The 20,259-nt window shown below is 32.1% G+C and overlaps 2 protein-coding genes across 2 annotated transcripts; one reads left to right on the forward strand and one right to left on the reverse strand.

Moving 5' to 3' along the window:
• Positions 1-2,200: 2,200 nt before the first annotated feature.
• On the reverse strand, positions 2,201-14,198 carry LOC101893947 (lipase 3-like). Its single transcript, XM_059128523.1, has 4 exons — positions 13,910-14,198; positions 9,746-10,492; positions 9,354-9,669; positions 2,201-2,430 (listed from the first exon to the last, which is right to left on the reverse strand). The coding sequence occupies exons 1-4, from the start codon at positions 14,183-14,185 to the stop codon at positions 2,201-2,203; spliced, it is 1,569 nt and encodes a 522-aa protein (XP_058984506.1). The 5' UTR covers positions 14,186-14,198.
• Positions 14,199-17,407: 3,209 nt separating this feature from the next.
• On the forward strand, positions 17,408-19,392 carry LOC101893777 (lipase 3). The gene is made up of 3 exons (XM_020039047.2): positions 17,408-17,536; positions 17,603-18,328; positions 19,006-19,392. Exons 1-3 carry the CDS (start codon positions 17,408-17,410, stop codon positions 19,390-19,392), a joined length of 1,242 nt encoding a protein of 413 aa, XP_019894606.2.
• The last annotated feature ends 867 nt before the right edge of the window (positions 19,393-20,259 follow it).

Consider the following 20,259-nt stretch of genomic DNA (forward strand, 5'->3'; position numbering starts at 1 on the left):
CACCCAATACTAAATTTAGTTCTATTTAGTACTTTTCGTACAATTATGGTACACATTTCCAAAATCACCTCTATATCTTAATTCAAGATATCAAAAATGACCACAATATCAAATTTGAGGTTTCCAGCCCCATCCCTTCACCCAATTCCAAATTGTACCAAATACAGTACCATTTAGTACTTTTCGTACAAATATAGGAGATATTTCCAAATCACAGCGAAATCTCAAAGACAGATACCAACAGTAATGTATATAGCAAGTTTCAGAATTGTATCTCTATCCCTTCACCGAATACCCAATTTAGTAGCATTTAGTACTTTTCGTACAATTATGGAACACATTTCTAAAATCACCTTTACAGGGTGAGATAAAAAAAACTGCAACAAAGTCAAACGCCATAATTGTTACATTACATGAAAGCAAAAAAATTTGGAAATAGCATCAAATTTTAGAATAAGTTTAGATTTGTTCGAATTGGTCAACTTTGGAACGAATTATGGCCTTCAAAGGGCCAATGAAGCCGTCCCTCGCTGCCCGAATATTGCTCTGCGGTATTTTGGCCCATTCCCGCCGAAGCGCTTGCTTGAGGTGATTGACACTTGGTATTTTTTAGTGCCAACCTTGCTATCCAAAATACTCCAGACACAATAATCCAACGGATTGGTATCCGGAGATTTGGGTGGCCATTGTGCGCTGGAAATTAAGCGGGAACCTCATTTTGTAACTGTTCTTGGGTGGCGCCTGCTGAGTGCGAAGGTGCTGAGTCCTCTTGGAATGTCCTAGTCTGCGGCCAAAATGTTTGCGTGCCCAAGGTTTTAATACACACTCCAGAATATTTTCGCGATAATATTCGACATTTATTCTGACGCCACGATCGATTAATACGAGCGGAGAGCGACCATCGGCTGTTATGTGCGGCCCACACTATCACCATGGCCGGCGCTTGAGTTCTTTTTTTTCTTGTGGCCAACCGAACGTGCACATTTTCGCCTGACCTCTTTGGCAAGTAAACACGATCATTTTGTTAGTTCACTGGACAACGAATGTTTTCTCATCGGAGAAAACCAAAAACCAAATTCGGCAGTTCACCACTTTCGCCCAAGCGAAGCAGTCTATTTTCTTTCAGTTGCGGTGTAAGTTCTTGCAATTTTTGGAATTTTAATGGCTTTACCCCGAGCTTATTTTTCAATATTTGCCGAATGAAATATTGCGATATGTTCAGCTCACGAGTCATTTTTCGGCCACTGCGACGCGGATTTCGATTAAGCCGCTTCTTTACTTTTCGAACCATCTCTGCTGATGTTGCTGTTTTCTTCCGAAGTACGTACATCGCTAGATCGACTTCAAATGTCCTGAAACTTATTTGGTATAAAGAGACCTAGGGTTTAAAACCGTTATTTCGATGAGGCACGTTTTGGCCGTATCGAATGATATATACCCTCTCAAGCCACATGGCTGAGGGTATAATAAAACAATCGATTTTTGTACACATTATTTGGTTCTTGGTGACAGTACCTATTCCCCATGATATGCCCATATTAAAAAAAGTTGTACTGGTGCCAAGATATTCCTAATATCATTACCAAAAAAATTAAATAAGAATTTTGTGAGGGGTGTCGACGAACCCTTTGCATTTTTCTAGATGTTTCTCTGTTTGATGGTGCAGAAATTTGAAACAGACACCTTAGGTTTTGAAGTATGGAGTACTCACTCTGTGCAGACATTATTCATTACTTGGAAAGATAAAATGTTGGTTACTTGACCTTGTGAGTCAAAAATGCATAACATATATTTTATAGCTTACCGGTACCGTAAAGTGTATATCTTTGACATTACAGTGGTAGATGTTCTGTCTAAATTTTACTGTGACTACAAAGAAGATCTTCTCTGAGTACCCTATGTTCAAAATATCTCTCTATATATTTTTCAACTTCCTATAAGATTTTTGCATATGGATGACCTTCTTTGGATTTTATGGTTCATTAATGAGGTCTGTGACCTCCAACATACACACATACGTATATATTCTAACATAACATAGCACGTTTATCTTGTGTGAAACTCCAACCTTGACTTATGATAATACATAGAACAAAACATCACGATACAATGGGAAACGCAAATCATCGCCTGAATTTATGATTTCATTAGACCCCTAAGCTCTATTTCCAAGTCAGAAAAAAATATATATATAAATTTCTCACAAAGGATTACCAGCTTCCTTATCTGTCACAATTGTGACAAGCCATGCAAACAAAAGGCGACATTCAAACGCCAACATTTTATCCGCTTTTCGCCTCACCAGTCGATTTAGTCGACAAATGCCAACACATTTGACACATGAGGCGATAATTTTATCACCATCACCACCGACGTCATTTGGAATTATCTCCACGGCAAAATGATGGAAGTCGAGAATAAGATATCCAACTGAAATAGAAATTCTAATTCCGAAAAAAATTTCCATTAGACAAAATGAATTATAAAACACATGTGGGAAGATAAAGACGACCATCGCTCGCATCTCATCTCATTTCATTATTTAATTAGACAGTAGCCAAAGAAAAAGAAGAACAAATATTCGACACGCCAGATAAGGTTACAGGCCAAAAATTTTTTGTCATTCATGCTCGAGACAAATGAAACGAGACATATACCAGATGGAAGTACATATGTAAACTTGTATGTGTGTGTGTAGACAGTAATTTATGTTTATTTGTGCATGTCCAAAATTCCAAGAAATGTTGGTATTTAAGTGTTAAGGGCTAGATTAGATAGGGCCAAAATGTAAATCTACTTCTAAGGCCTTGTGCAGGTCGTCGAGTAACCTTGAGCCTAGAGGTTTATCACAAATTTGTATCAGGTTCTTGGCCATTCCAAAAAATCCACGTTTAAGTTTTCCTTATTCTTAAAAAAATCCACGTTTAAGGGTTCCTTATTCTTAAAAAAATCCACGTTTAAGGGTTCCTTATTCTTAAAAAAATTCACGTTTAAGGGTTCCTTATTCTTAAAAAAATCCACGTTTAAAGGGTTCCTTATTCTTAAAAAAATCCACGTTTAAGGGTTCCTTATTCTTAAAAAAATTCACGTTTAAGGGGTCCTTGAAAATACTTCTTTAAAAAATCCATGTTTAAGGGTTCCTTATTCTTAAAAAAAATCCACGTTTAAGGGTTCTTTATTCTTAAAAAAATCCACGTTTAAGGGGCAACGAAAAGTATTCTTTAAAAAATCCACGTTTAAGGTCCTCAAAAATTATTCTTTACAAATTCCACGTTTAAGGAACAACTGGTCTTTGAAAAGTATTCTTTAAAAAATCCACGTTTAGGGTCCTCAAAAATTATTCTTTACAAATTCCACGTTTAAGGAACAACTGGTCTTTGAAAAGTATTCTTTAAAAATTCCACGTTTAAGGTCCTCAAAAATTATTCTTTACAAATTTCACGTTTAAGGAACAACTGGTCTTTGAAAAGTATTCTTTAAAAAATCCACGTTTAAGGAGTCCTTGAAAATTATTCTTTACAAAATCCACGTTTAAGGAGTCCTTGAAAATTATTCTTTAAAAAATCCACGTTTAAGGAGTCCTTGAAAATTATTCTTTAAAAAATCCACGCTTAAAGGTCCTTAAAAATTATTCTTTAAAAAATCCACGCTTAAAGGTCCTTGAAAAGTATTCTTTAAAAAATCCAGGCTCAAAGGTCCTTGAAAATTATTCTTTATAAAATCCAGGCTTAAAGGTCCTTGAAAATTATTCTTTAAAAAATCCAGGCTTAAAGGTCCTTGAAAATTATTCTTTAAAAAATCCACGTTTAAGGGATCCTTGAAAATAATTCTTTAAAAAATCCACGTTTAAGGGGTCCTTGAAAATAATTCTTTAAAAAATCCACGTTTAAGGGGCAACTGGTCCTTGAAAATAATTCTTTAAAAAATCCACGTTTAGGGGTCCTTGAAAATAATTCTTTAAAAAATCCACGTTTAGGGGTCCTTGAAAATAATTCTTTAAAAAATCCACGTTTAAGGGGCAACTGGTCCTTGAAAACTATTCTTTAAAAAATCCACGTTTAAGGGGCAACTGGTCCTTGAAAACTATTCTTTAAAAAATCCACGTTTAAGGGGTCCTTGAAAATAATTCTTTAAAAAATCCACGTTTAAGGGGTCCTTGAAAATAATTCTTTAAAAAATCCACGTTTAGGGGTCCTTGAAAATAATTCTTTAAAAAATCCACGTTTAAGGGGCAACTGGTCCTTGAAAACTATTCTTTAAAAAATCCACGTTTAAGGGGTCCTTGAAAATAATTCTTTAAAAAATCCACGTTTAGGGGTCCTTGAAAATAATTCTTTAAAAAATCCACGTTTAAGGGGTCCTTGAAAATAATTCTTTAAAAAATCCACGTTTAAAGGGTCCTTGAAAATAATTCTTTAAAAAATCCACGTTTAAGGGGCAACTGGTCCTTGAAAATAATTCTTTAAAAAATCCACGTTTAAGGGGAACTGGTCCTTGAAAACTATTCTTTAAAAAGTCCACGTTTAAGGGGCAACTGGTCCTTGAAAAGTATTCTTTAAAAAATCCACGTTTAATGGGCAACTGGTCCTTGAAAAGTATTCTTTAAAAAATCCACGTTTAATGGGCAACTGGTCCTTGAAAATAATTCTTTAAAAAATCCACGTTTAAGGATGAAATGGTCCTTGAAAATAATTCTTTAAAAAATCCACGTTTAAGGATGAAATGGTCCTTGAAAATAATTCTTTAAAAAATTCACGTTTAAGGGGCAACGGGTTCTTGAAAATAATTTTTTACATAATCCACGTTTAAGGGGCAATTGGTCTTTGAATATTATTTTTTAAAAAATCCACGTTTAAGGGGCAACGGGTTCTTGAAAATAATTATTTAAAAAATCCACGTTTAAGGGGCAGCTGGTCCTTGACAATTATTCTTTAAAAAATCAACGTTTAAGGAGCAATTAGTCCTTGAAAATTATTCTTGAATAAATCCACGTTTAAGGGGCAACTGTTCCTTGAAAAGGATTCTTCAAAAATCCACGTTTAAGGGGCTACTGGTCCTTAAAAATTATTCTTTAAAAAATCCACGCTTAAAGGGCAACTGGTCCTTGAAAATTATTCTTTAAATAATCCACGTTTAAGGGGCAACTGGTCTTTGAAAATTATTCTTTACAAAATCCACGGTTAAGGGGCAAAAGGTCCTTGAAAATTATTCTTCAAAAAATCCACGCTTAAAGGTCCTTGAAAATTATTCTTTAAAAAATCTACGTTTAAGGAGCAACTGGTCCTTGAAAATTATTCTTTAAAAAATCCACGTTTAAGGAGCAACTGGTCCTTGAAAATTATTCTTTAAAAAATCCACGTTTAAGGAGCAACTGGTCCTTGAAAATTATTCTTTAAAAATCCACGTTTAAGGAGCAACTGGTCCTTGAAAATTATTCTTTAAAAAATCCACGTTTAAGGAGCAACTGGTCCTTGAAAATTATTCTTTAAAAAATCCACGTTTAAGGAGCAACTGGTCCTTGAAAATTATTCTTAAAAAAATCCACGTTTAAGGAGCAACTGGTCCTTGAAAATTATTCTTTAAAAAATCCACGTTTAAGGAGCAACTGGTCCTTGAAAATTATTCTTTAAAAAATCCACGTTTAAGGAGCAACTGGTCCTTGAAAATTATTCTTTAAAAAATCCACGTTTAAGGAGCAACTGGTCCTTGAAAATTATTCTTTAAAAAATCCACGTTTAAGGAGCAACTGGTCCTTGAAAATTATTCCTTAAAAAATCCACGTTTAAGGAGCAACTGGTCCTTGAAAATTATTCTTTAAAAATCCACGTTTAATGGGCAACTGCCCCTTAAAAATTATCCTTTAAAGAATCAACGTTAAGGCCCTTGAAAGGTATTCTTTCAAAAATCAACGTTAAGGCTTTTGAAGGCTATTTCTTAAAAATCCCAAGTTTAAGGGCTAAATAGACCTTGAATTTTTTTTTAATCCACTTTTAAGGATTAAATTTTCCTTGAAAAAATATTTCATCTGGTGTTGAAACTGTCTCAGATTCTTGGCCATTTTGAAAGTTTCATACAATTCGAACCACTTCCAACTCCATAGGTCAACTGAATTGCAAATAATTCAAGGATATACTCAAATTCTAGACATCTTTTATGGGACACTAGAAATTTGGTCCATACCCTTCCAGTGGCCCATAAATGTCGTCTAGATTTCAAATGTTCGCATCACTCACTCAGATTTGCTATCTTCTAGTATTTCAATCAAATGTTCTCGGTACTAATTTTAGCCAGAATGAACTAAATTTAACCAACTTATCAGCGTTATCTAACAGAAGGCCCCCTCATAATTTATGACTTGGAAGGAAATGTTATCTTCTAACTGCTAAAATCCTCTTGAAGATATACAATCTTACGGTGTGATATTTTATCGTGGTGTGGAATTTAATCATATATTTAGCAGCCTTTGAAGATAATTGAGGATGTAGGATTTACGAATAAATTTTAGAATTTTTCCATTGTGCAAAATTTCAGGAGAGATATAAGTTTTTCAAGATCCATCTGGTGCATCCAAAATGTTTAAACTTATGATTAGATAAATTCCTCAAGGTAGAAGACCTGTTGAAGGACTTCTATTTATATGGAGATACGTTAAAGACATTTTGCTTAGAGATTGAAAACGTTTTTGTATCTGTGTTTTTAAATCAAATTCTCATTGTCCCCCAGTAGGGAGACCTTTTGATCTTATAATAAAGTGTCTATTGGCAATATTGCAGATAAAACACGAGGATTATTTTAATCGAAAATTTCATTTTCTATTTTGCAAATATCGATAATATCTCCCCTTAAACTAGATGACGTCATATGTCTCAATTTAACATATTCATAGTTCATATATCATAAAAATACATTTTAAGTTTAAAGCCATACTTTTTTGTGAGTTTTTGTAAAAATCGCCAACAAACCTTCATTTTTGCAGGTTAACGTCAAAGACAAAAATATTCGTCATCACTATAGTCATTATAAGTCAACAAGGAACAGGAATCTCTATTATTTCTCAATAATTTTTTCCGCGTTAAGGGACCTAATTGACCATGAAAATTATTTTTTAAAAATCTACGTTTGAGGGCCGAATGGTCCTTGAAAACTATTCTTTAAAAAATCCACGTTTAAGGATAAAACGATTGACAATTATTCTTTGAAAAATCCTCGTTTAAGAATAAAAAATTCATAGAAAAAAAATTCATTGAAAAAAATCTTTAAAAAATACAGTTTTCAGGATAAAATAGTCCTTGAAAAAAATCTTTAAAAACTCCACATTTAGGGATAAAATGGTCGTTGAAAATATTCTTAAAATACTCCATGTCGAAATAACAAGTGGTCCTTGAAAAATATTTTTACAAAAATCCACGTTTAAGGACTAAATGGTCATTGAAAATCCACGTTAAGGTAACAAATGGTCCTTTAAAAGTATTCTTTAAAAAATCCAAAGATTAAATGATCCTAGAAAGAAAAAAAATTATGTTTAGGAATCAAATTGTCCTTGAAAAAATTCCTTAAAATGGATAAGAAATCCTCGTTTAAGAATTAAATGGTCCTTGAATTTTTTGTAATCGAAGTAAATCCACGTTTAAAGACCAAATTGTTATTGAAAATTAATCTTTACAGAGGACAAAATAGTCCTTGAAATTTATTCTTTAAAACATCCACGTTTAAAGATAAAATTGTCCTTGACAAAATTTTTTAAAAAATCCACGTTTAAGGATAAAAATTCTATAAAAAATCCAAGATTAAGGACTAAATGGCCCTTGAAAAAATATTTAAAAAATCTACGTTTAAGGATAAAAATTCTATAAAAAATCCACGTTTAAAGATAAAAGTTATGATCTTTGGAAAAATTCTTTAAAAAATCCACGTTTAAAGATAAAAGATATGATCTTTGGAAAAATTCTTTAAAAAATCCACGTTTAAAGATAAAAGTTATGATATTTGGAAAAATTCTTTAAAAAATCCACGTTTAAAGATAAAAGTTATGGTCTTTGGAAAAATTCTTTAAAAAATCCACGTTTAAAGATAAAAGTTATGGTCTTTGGAAAAATTCTTTAAAAAATCCACGTTTAAAGATAAAAGTTATGGTCTTTGGAAAAATTCTTTAAAAAATCCACGTTTAAAGATAAAAGTTATGGTCTTTGGAAAAATTCTTTAAAAAATCCACGTTTAAAGATAAAAGTTATGGTCTTTGGAAAAATTCTTTAAAAAATCCACGTTTAAAGATAAAAGTTATGGTCTTTGGAAAAATTCTTTCAAAATTCAACGTTTAAAGATAAAAGTTATGGTCTTTGGAAAAATTCTTTAAAAAATCCACGTTTAAAGATAAAAGTTATGGTCTTTGGAAAAATTCTTCAAAAAATCCACGTTTGTAGCTCTGATGGTCCTTAAAGAGAATTATTTAAAAAATCCACGTTTGTAGCTCTGATGGTCCTTAAAGAGAATTCTTTAACAAATCCACGTTTGTAGCTCTGATGGTCCTTAAAGAGAATTCTTTAAAAAAATCGACGATTGTAGCTCTGATGGTCCTTAAAGAGAATTCTTTAAAAAATCCACGTTTGTAGCTCTCATGGCCCTTAAAGAGAATTCTTTAAAAAATCCACTTTTGTAGCTGTGATGGTCCTTCAAAAGAATTATTAAAAAAAAACCACTTTTATGGCTCTGATGGCCCTTCAAAAGTATTCTGATGGTCCTTGAAGCTTATCCGTTAAAAAATCCACGTTTGTGGCTCTGATGGTCCTTGAAGCATATCCTTTAAAAATCCACGTTTAAGGAAAATCCACGTTTGATCCTTGAAAAATATTTTTAGAAAATCGTTTGTGTTTCAAAAAACGCCAGGACATTATCCTTAGATAAGCCATGGTCCTTGCAACAAATATTTCCACGTGTAGGGATCAATTGCTCGAATTTTAAGGATCTAAATATTCCTTAAAAAATCCAAGACTATCTGTTCTTAAAAAATCAAGGTTGTTGGTCTTTGAAAAAATATTCATTAAAAAATCAACAGTAAAAGGTCCTTGAACTTGAGAAATAATTCTTACAAATTTAAAGATTGATGGTCCTTGAAAATATTCTTTAAAACATTTTAAGCGGATAGATTTTTGGTCCTTGGAAAATCCAGGTTAATCTTTGAAATTAATTCTAAACAAAATCCAAGCTGAAAGTTTCTTTGATTCTTTAAAAAATTTTTTTTTTTTTAAAAAATTGAAAATCTTTAAAATTTCAATATGACATTCCATTTTTATTTCTCTCATATGTATCCAAAACCTCAATGAGAGGTTCATTGACCTGTTGTCGTGCATTCAAACCGAACATATAATCACTATGCGACCAATTATCATCGGATATACGATGTAAAACTACCGCGGGCATTCCGGCTGCGAAACGATGTACATCTTGGGGTTTCACCGTTTCATCTCCACGACTATACCAAATGTGTAGAAGTTTATGTATTCTCTCCAAAGGATAACGTGGCGGATAGGCCTGAGAGTAACGGGCAAAATTCTCAAATAAACCAAAATCATATTGGCGAAATTCCGATGAGTAAATCACTTGCATAAAATGGAGGAACTGTTCGGTGGAAATGCCACCCGGATGGGTTTCCAGACATAGCTGCAAGGCGGACTAGTATAGGGGGAGAAAAGGAACAATTATTAATTGACTCATTGTGGGGATCCCAGATCCCTCTCTCTTTACTCACCCTATTCTTATTCTGATACGTTCCCTCAATCATTATAGCCAAAGGCGAACAGAAGGCATGCAGCTGTGATTCCTTCTGACATGCCGAGTATTTTAGGAGGTCAAACAACTCATTGAAGGGTACGAATTCTTGGCGACTAAATTTTTCGGTAACAATATTATAATAACCCATATATGGACTCAATACCTTGAGCAGACGATTTTCGGTATTATCCAAAAATATCACCGGGGACCAAAGGTTTACCGTCCTCAAATATTGCTGATACTCCTCACGCATTGTCATTAGCACTGTTAAAATAGTTGTACCCTGGGAGTGGCCAACATAGTGCAGTGACTTCTCTGCCACTTCGGTAGCATTCTGCAAAATATAATCAATGGTGGCTGCTAGATCATAATAACCAATTTCATGCCAACTAAAACGCCAAAAGTCTCCTTGGTGTATACTAAGTCTTCGGTGTTTGCGGGCATAAAGATTTCCACGGGCATTTCCAAGCCACACATCATAACCACGATCAGCCAAAAGGAAGGGTAGACTACTTTCCGGACCATTTAATATCCAGGTATCTGAGGTGCCCATTAGGCCATGTTCCAGTAACACCAGGGGGCGTTGTCGAGAAGATGAGGGGGATGGGGATTGGACTATGGATTTCGGTGAGTCTGGTATTCGATATATTTTGAGAAAGTAACCATCTTCCGTTTCGACTTCATGCTCCTCACAAGGATATCCAACTTCCAGAACTCGGTCTAACTGGAATTTAAATAAATAATTAGGAAAAATATTCATTAAATAATGCACGTTGAAGGATCAAATGATCCTTCAAAAATATTCTATAAAAAAATTAAAATTTGTGGCTCCAAAGGTTCTTGAAAAATATGCATAAAAAATTACATTTGTGTCTCTAATGATCCTTAGAAAATATTCTTCAAAAACTCCACGTTTAAATATCAAAAGGTCCTTGAAAAAATATTTTTAAAAAATCCACGTTCTAGGATCAAATACTCCCTGAAATATTCTTTAAAAATCCACGTTTAAGGATCAAATGGAGATTGAAAAATATTGTTTAAGGATCAAATATTCCATGAAATATTCATTAAAAAAAAAACTAAAACAAATCTTTGAAAAATCCATATTTAAGGATCAAATTGTCCTTGAAAAATATTCTTAAAAAATCAACGTTTGTGACTCTGATCCAAGTTTAAAGATCAAATGGACCTTGAAAAATATTCTTTAAAAAATCCACGTTTGTGGCTCCGATCCAAGTTTAAAGATCAAATGGTCCTTGAAAAATATTCTTTAAAAAATCCACGTTTGAAGCTCTGATCCAAGTTTAAAGATCAAATGGTCCTTGAAAAATATTCTTTAAGAAATCCATGTTTGTAGCTCTGAAAAATATTCGCCAAAAAATCCACGTTTAATGGTCCTTGAAAAATATTCTTTGAAAATCCACGTTTAAGGATCTAGGATCATTATTGAAAAATCTTCTTTAAAAAAATCCATGTTTGTGGCTCTGATGGTCCTTGAAAAATATTCTTTTAAAAATCCACGTTTAAGGATCAAACGGTCTTTAAAATATTTTATAAAAAATGCAAATAATGATCATATGATCCTTGGAAGATGTCCTTAAAAAAATCCACATTTAAGGATCAAATGGTCCCCCACAAATATGCTTAAAATGACCACGTTTGTGGCTTGAGAAGTATTCTCTAAAAAATCCACGTTTAAGAATCAAAAGGTCTTTGCAAAAAATTCCTTTTAAAATCCACGTATAAAAATCGAAAGGTCCTTGAAAAATATTCTTTAAAAAATCCACGTTTAAGGATCAAATGGTCCTTGAAAAATATTTTTTAAAAAATCCACGTTTAAGGATCAGATGGTAATTGAAAAATATTATTTAAAAAATTCACGTTTAAAGATCAGATGGTAATTGAAAAATATTATTTAAAAAATCCACGTTTGTGGTTCTGATGGTCCTTGCAAAATATTATTTAAAAAATCCACGTTTAAGGATCAAATGGTCTTTGAAAAATATTTTTTAAAAAAATCCACGTTTAAGGACCAAATGGTCCTTGAAAAATATTCTTTAAAAAATCCACGTTTAAGGATCAAATGGTCCTTGAAAAATATTCTTTAAAAAATCCACATTTGAGGATCAAATTATCCTTGAAAAATATACTTTTAAAAATCCACGTTTGAGGATCAAATTATCCTTGAAAAACATTCTTTTAAGAATCCCCGTTTGAGGATCAAATTATCCTTGAAAAATATTCTTTTAAAAATTCACGTTTGAGGATCAAATGGTCCTTGAAAAATATTCTTTAAAAAATCCACGTTTGAGGATCAAATTATCCTTGAAATATATTTTTATAAAAATCCACGTTTGAGGATCAAATTAACCTTGAAAAATATTATTTTAAAAATCCACGTTTGAGGATCAAATTATCCTTGAAAAATATTCTTTAAAAAATCCACGTTTGAGGATCAAATGGTACTTGAAAAATATTATTTTAAAAATCCACGTTTGAGGATCAAATTATCCTTGAAAAATATTCTTTAAAAAATCCACGTTTGAGGATCAAATGGTACTTGAAAAATATTCTTTAAAAAATCCACGTTTGTGGCACTGATGGTCCTTGAAAAATATTCCTTAAAAAAAATCCACGTTTGTGACTCTTATGGTCCTTGAAAAATATTCTTTAAAAAATCCACGTTTGTGGCTCTGATGATCCTTTAAAAATATTCTTTAAAAAATCCACGTTTGTGGCTCTGATGATCCTTTAAAAATATTCTTTAAAAAATCCACGTTTGTGGCTCTGATGATCCTTTAAAAATATTCTTTGAAAAATCCACGTTTGTGGCTCTGATGATCCTTTAAAAATATTCTTTAAAAAATCCACGTTTGTGGCTCTGATGATCCTTTAAAAATATTCTTTAAAAAATCCACGTTTGTGGCTCTGATGATCCTTTAAAAATATTCTTTAAAAAATCCACGTTTGTGGCTCTGATGATCCTTTAAAAATATTCTTTAAAAAATCCACGTTTGTGGCTCTGATGATCCTTTAAAAATATTCTTTAAAAAATCCACGTTTGTGGCTCTGATGATCCTTTAAAAATATTCTTTAAAAAATCCACGTTTGTGGCTCTGATGATCCTTTAAAAATATTCTTTAAAAAATCCACGTTTGTGTCTCTGATGATCCTTTAAAAATATTCTTTAAAAAATCCACGTTTGTGGCTCTGATGATCCTTTAAAAATATTCTTTAAAAAATCCACGTTTGTGGCTCTGATGATCCTTTAAAATATTCTTTAAAAAATCCACGTTTGTGGCTCTGATGATCCTTTAAAAATATTCTTTAAAAAATCCACGTTTGTGGCTCTGATGATCCTTTAAAAATATTCTTTAAAAAATCCACGTTTGTGTCTCTGATGATCCTTTAAAAATATTCTTTAAAAAATCCATGTTTGTGTCTCTGATGATCCTTTAAAAATATTCTTTAAAAAATCCACGTTTGTGGCTCTGATGATCCTTTAAAAATATTCTTTAAAAAATCCACGTTTGTGGCTCTGATGATCCTTTAAAAATATTCTTTAAAAAATCCACGTTTGTGGCTCTGATGATCCTTTAAAAATATTCTTTAAAAAATCCACGTTTGTGGCTCTGATGATCCTTTAAAAATATTCTTTAAAAAATCCACGTTTGTGGCTCTGATGATCCTTTAAAAATATTCTTTAAAAAATCCACGTTTGTGGCTCTGATGATCCTTTAAAAATATTCTTTAAAAAATCCACGTTTGTGGCTCCGATGGTCCTTGAAAAATATTTTTTAAAATATCCACGTTTGTGGCTCTGATGGTCCATTAAAAATATTGTTTAAAAAATTCACGCTTGTGGCTCTGATGGTCCTTTAAAAATATTCTTTAAAATATCCACGTTTGTGGCCCTTATGGTCCATTAAAAATATTGATTAAAAAATGCACGCTTGTGGCTCTGATGGTCCTTTAAAAATATTCTTTAAAAAATCCACGTTTATGGTATTTTGGTCCTTGAAAAAAATTCTTTCAAAAATCCACGTTTGTAACTCTGATGGTCCTTGAAAAATATTCTTTGACATATCCACGTTTGTGTCCTTTTTGATCCTTGAACAAATAATTAAAAAATTAAATTTACCGTTGTTTTGCGATTCAATTGCAAATGTTTTCCAGGTTGTTGAAAATATTGCAGAATATTTGCATTTCCTTTAATCTCCATGGTTTCCAGCATAGCTGCCTCAGCTGTGCTACAAATCATCGCTACCCAGCAGATTCGAATTATTGTCAATTTCATTTTAATATTTTCTTTATTCTTGCTAATTGGTTTATAAATGAACAATTTTCCTCTCCACTCTGAAGTTGTTGTTGCTTTTGTAATTGTTGCTACTATAATTATGTGCAATAAACTGCACATTGCTATTTAAAGTTATAATTAATAATTTATTTTCCTCTGCTTTGCTAAATAACTTCATAATTTTCCAGCCGAGTGTCAACGGCGTCCCTAACCTTTCCATTAATAACCTACATTTTTTCCTCATTCCGACTGCAACCTTTCCATCAATAACCCAGTTTAGTAATTTACCTTTTTTCCTTATTTCTCCATGCACTTGATGATAGTTGTTGTTTTTTTTTTTCGATTTTTTCTTCCTCCATTGTTTTGTTTACCTTAGCTTAACACCAGTAGTCTATTGTTGCTGCCGTTATCGGCCGTAAACAATTTATGGGGGCTCTTATACACTTGGGTGAGGTGCTAGCCCATTATAAAAATAGCTACCGATTACATATTTCTATTATTTTGTCAGAGATACTGATCGACCCCCTACGAATACCGATTTGTGTCGAGAGGCCATAAATCGGTCTAAATTTGTTTATTTTTTGATTTGATAAAAAAGAATATCAACAAACCAAATCAAAAAAAAAAGAAAAAATGGTTGTGGGGACTTCAACTTGAAAGGCGTAGAAATTAGTCAGTTCCAAAAAATGGACAAACATATTTCTTCAAGACTATTCGGGCCTTTTTAAGGCATTTTTAAATATTTTGGACCTTTAAAAAGACCAGTTGGTCCTTAAACGTTATTTTTTTAAAGAATATTTTACAAGGACCATCAGAGACACAAACGTGGATTTTTTAAAGAAAACTTTTTCAAGGACCACTTGATCCCTAAACGTGGATTTTTAAAGCATATTTTTCCAGGAACATTTGATCCTTAAACGTGTTTTTTTAAAGAATATTTTTCAAGGACCAACAATGCCACAAACGTAGATTTTTAAAAGAATATTTTTTAAGGACCAACAATGCCACAAACGTGGATTTTTTAAAGAAAACTTTTTCAACGACTATCAAAACCACATACGTGAATTTTTTAAAGAATATTTTTCAAGGACTATCGGAACCACAAACGTGGATTTTTTAAAGAATATTTTTCAAGGACCATCAGAACCACAAACGTGGATTTTTTAAAGAATATTTTTCAAGGACCATCAGAACCACAAACGTGGATATTTTAAAGAATATTTTTCAAGGACCATCAGAACCACAAACGTGGATTTTTTAAAGAATATTTTTCAAGGACCATCAGAACCACAAACGTGGATTTTTTAAAGAATATTTTTCAAGGACCATTTGATCTTTAAACGTGGAGTTTTTATATATTATTTATCAAGGAGTTTTTAAAGAATATTTTTCAAAGACCGTCAGAACCACAAACATGGATTTTTTAAAGAATATTTTTCAAGGACCGTCAGAACCACAAACGTGGAACTTTTAAAGAACATTTTTCAAGGATCATCAGAGCCATAAACGTGGATTTTTGATCTTTAAACCTGGATTTTTAAAAAATATTTTTCAAGGACCAACAATGACACAAACGTGTATTTTTTAAAGAATATTTTTCAAAGATCATTTGATCCTCAAACGTGTATTTTTTAAAGAATATTTTTTAAGGGCCATCAGAGCCACAAACATGAATTTTTAAAGAATATTTTTCAAGGGCCATCAGAGCTACAAACATGGATTTTTTAAAGAATATATTTCAAGGACCATCAGAGCCACAAACATGGATTTTTAAAAGATTATTTTTCAAGGACCATCAGATATTTCCAATGACCAGCGGTTCCTAAACGTGGATTTTTAAAAGATTATTTTTTTCAAGGACCATCAGAGCCACAAACATGGATTTTTTAAAGAATATTTTTCAAGGACCATCAGTGCTACAAACATGGATTTTTAAAAATCATTTTTAAGGAATCATGGCATTTTTTAAAGAATATTTTCGAAGGATTGTTTGTTCCTTAAACGTGGATTTTTTAAAGAATATTTTTCAAGGACCATTTTATCCCTAAACGGGGATTTTTTTAAGAATATTTTTCAAGGACCATTTGATCTTTAAAGAATATTTTTCAATTATATATAGTATTTTTAAAGGACCCTTAAACGATTTTTTAAAGAATATTTTTCAAGGATTATTTTATACTTAAACGTGTAGTTTTTAAAGAATATTTTTCAAGGACCATTTCATCCTTAAACGCGGATTTTTTAAATAGTATTTTCAAGGACCATTTCATCCTTAAACGTGGATTTTTTTAAGAATATTTTTCAAGTACCATTTTATCCTTAAACGTGGATTTTTTAAAGAATATTTTTCAAGGACCATTTCATCCTTAAACGTGGATTTTTTAAAGAATATTTTTCAAGGACCATTTCATCCTTAAACGTGGATTTTTTAAAGAATATTTTTCAAGGACCATTTCATCCTTAAACTTGGATTTTTTAAAGAATATTTTTCAAGGACCATTTCATCCTTAAACGTGGATTTTTTAAAGAATATTTTTCAAGGACCATTTCATCCTTAAACGTGGATTTTTTAAAGAGTTTAATTAAGGATCATTTGATCCTTAAACGTGGATTTTTTAAAGAATATTTTTAAGGACCATTTCATCCTTAAACGTGGATTTTTTAAAGAGTATAATTTAAGGATCATTTTATCCTCAAACGTGGATTTTTTAAAGAATATTTTTCTGTGACCTTTTGATCCTTTAACGAGGAGTTTTTAAAGAATAGTTTTTGATCCTTTAACGAGGAGTTTTTAAAGAATAGTTTTTGATCCTTTAACGAGGAGTTTTTAAAGAATATTTTTCAGGGACCTTTTGATCCTCAAACGAGGATTTTTTAAAGAATATTTTTGAGGGACCTTTTGATCCTCAAACGAGGATTTTTTAAAGAATATTTTTGAGGGACCTTTTGATCCTCAAACAAGGATTTTTTAAAGAATATTTTTGAGGGACCTTTTGATCCATTAACGAGGAGTTTTTAAATAATATTTTACAAGGATTAAAGACAAAAATGGGGAATTAAAAAAATAGGACTACCAAAGCCACGAACGGGGGTTTTTAATGACTATTTTCGAAGGATCATCAGAGCCACAAAAGAGTTGGTTGAGGTGTTTTTTTTTTAAGATCCTCCTGTGCAATACACACACTTAGACACATATCAAAAAAAAATTATAATTATTTAAAAATCACCAATGCATTTATCTAATCTTGAAGAATGTGAATAAATTAGCGCAATCGAATCGAAGATTCAATATAGAGTGTTAATAAAATTGTACCCATTTAGTCTGATCCGAATATTGGCAAAATGAAGACGTGGTTCTTGTTTGTTCTCTTAATAGTAGTGGCCAAGGCTGGAGTGCCACAGCCAACTGAACTGTTGAAATATTTGTTCGATTCTGATCCAAAATTGTTACTGAAACCCAAACTGACGACAGTACGAACCCGCCAAGATTTGTGATATAGAATTCGATTTAATGCCTTCGTTTTTCTCATCCCCCAGGCTGATCGCATTGCTGCCCATGGCTATCCGGTTGAGAGTCATCACATTATCACCGAAGATGGTTACAATATTACCGCCTTCCGCATGCCCTACTCCCATAAATTGCAAAATCAAAAAGATTTCCGTCCCATTGTTTTGCTACTGCATGGTCTCTTTTGTAGTTCCGATTTTTGGATCTTGAATGGACCCAATGACGCCCTGTCTTTCAATCTCGTCGATGCTGGCTATGATGTTTGGATACTTAACTCCCGTGGCAATACCTATGGCCGTAAACATATCTCCCGCTCCACTAATCATCCCTACTTTTGGCGTTTCAGTTGGCATGAAATTGGTTTCTATGACATTGCAGCTCAAATTGATTATGCCTTGGCCACAAATGGCCAGGGCCAGAAGTCAGTGCATTTTGTGGCCCATTCTCAAGGCACATCGGCATTCTTTGTATTGACCTCAGCTCGACCGGAATATAATGAAAAGATCAAAACTGCTCACACCATGGCTCCTATTGCCTATGTCAGCAATATGTCGGATAAAATGTTGACGAGAATGGCTCCAGTGTTGGGTCATCAAAATGCCGTTACAGCGGCCTTTAGTGATCAGGAATTTTTGCCACACAATGAATTCTTTACGAAATTGGGTTACAATGCCTGCAATCCAAATTCCATGCTGCATAGCATGTGCAGTGCGATGGCTTTTATGTTCGAGGGCAGTGAATCAAATGCTAATAGGGTGAGTAAAGGAAAAAATAATTTTTAAAAAATCCACGTTTATCAGGGCCTTGAAAAAATAATTTTTAAAAATTCCACGTTTATCAGGCCCTTGAAAAATAATTTTTAAAAAATCCACGTTTATCAGGGCCTTGAAAAATAATTTTAAAAAATCAGGGCCTTGAAAAATAATTTAAAAAAAAACATGTTTATCAGGGCCTTGAAAAGTAATTTTTAAAAAATCCACGTTTATCAGGGCCTTGAAAAAATAATTTTTAAAAAATCCACGTTTATCAGGGCATTCAAAAAATAATTTTTAAAAAACCCACGTCTATGTTGGTCTTCAAAAAATAATTTTTTAAAAAATCCACGTCTATGTTGGTCTTTAAAAAATAATTTTTAAAATATCCACGCTTATCAGGGCCTTGAAAAAATAGTTTTTAAAAATTCCAGGTTTATTAGTCCCTTGAAAAAATAGTTATTAAAAAATCCACGTTTATCAGGGCCTTGAAAAAATAGTTTTTAAAAAATCCAGGTTTATCAGTCCCTTGAAAAAATAATTTTAAAAAAATCTACGTTTATCAGGGCCTTGAAAAAATAGTTTTAAAAAAATCCACGTTTATCGGGCCTTGAAAAAACAATTTTTAAAAAATCCACATTTAAATAATATTTTTTTTCTTTCCGTTTTTCTCCCCACAGTCCGCTGTAACAATCATGGCCGAAACCCATCCCGCCGGTCTGTCGACCAATCAAATGTTACACACAATGCAAGAACATCAATCCGGTCGTTTCTGTTGGTATGATCATGGCAAGGCGAAAAACCTAAAATTATATAGCCAAGAAACTCCCCCAGACTATATAGTGGAACAAATTACGGCCAACGTTCATTTGTGGTATTGTGATACAGATCCAGCTGTGGCCGTGGAGGATGTTGAAATTTTAGCTAGCAAATTGCCGAATAGGGTCAAGCATCATATTACCGACCCCACTTGGGCCCATAGTGACTATGTCACACACATCGATGTGAAGAGATTGATAAATGAACCGATTATTGAGATAATGAATCAATATGAAGAGGCTTTGTGAAATGGAAATCATTTTTGTGGAATAAATTTTGAGGTGGTCCAAAAAGATAATACAAAGAGAAACTTGATTTAAAATGTCTTATAATTATTATGTGTTGCATACTTTAAGGGTAGGGTTTTTATTAATTGGCTTTAGCAAATGTGGATTTTTAAATTACACTATGCTAACAAAAAAATATTTTTCTTTTAATTTATTTTTTGAAGCCCATCAAAAACGTAGATTTTTTAAAATTATTTTTGAAGGCCAACAAAAACGTGGATTTTTTACAAAATATTTTTTGAAGTAGAACATAAACGTGGATTTTTTAAAAATTATTTTTTGAAGTAAAACATAAACGTGGATTTTTTAAAAATTATTTTTTGAAGTAAAATATAAACGTGGATTTTTTAAAAATTATTTTTTGAAGTAAAACATAAACGTGGATTTTTTAAAAATTATTTTTTCAAGTCAAACGCAAATTATTTTTGAGAGTCCAACATAGACGTGGATTTTTTACAAATTATTTTTTAGAGTCCAACATAGACGTGGATTTTTTAAAAATTATTTTTTAGAGTCCAACATAGACGTGGATTTTTAAAAAATTATTTTTAGAGGCCAACATAGACGTGGATTTTATAAAAATTATTTTTTAGGGGCCAACTTAGACGTGGTTTTTTAAAAAATTATTTTTTAGAGGCCAACATAGACGTGGAGTTTTTGAAAATTATTGTTTAGAGGCCAACATAGACGTAGATTTTTAACAAATTATTTTTTAGAGGCCAACATAGACATGGACTTTTTGAAAATTATTTTCAGAGGTCAATATAAACGTGGATTTTAAAAAATTATCTTTTAGAGACTAACATAGACGTGGATTTTTTTGAAAAT

This window comes from Musca domestica, unplaced genomic scaffold (genome assembly GCF_030504385.1).
Source record: "Musca domestica strain aabys unplaced genomic scaffold, Musca_domestica.polishedcontigs.V.1.1 55, whole genome shotgun sequence".
Taxonomy (NCBI): domain Eukaryota; kingdom Metazoa; phylum Arthropoda; class Insecta; order Diptera; family Muscidae; genus Musca; species Musca domestica.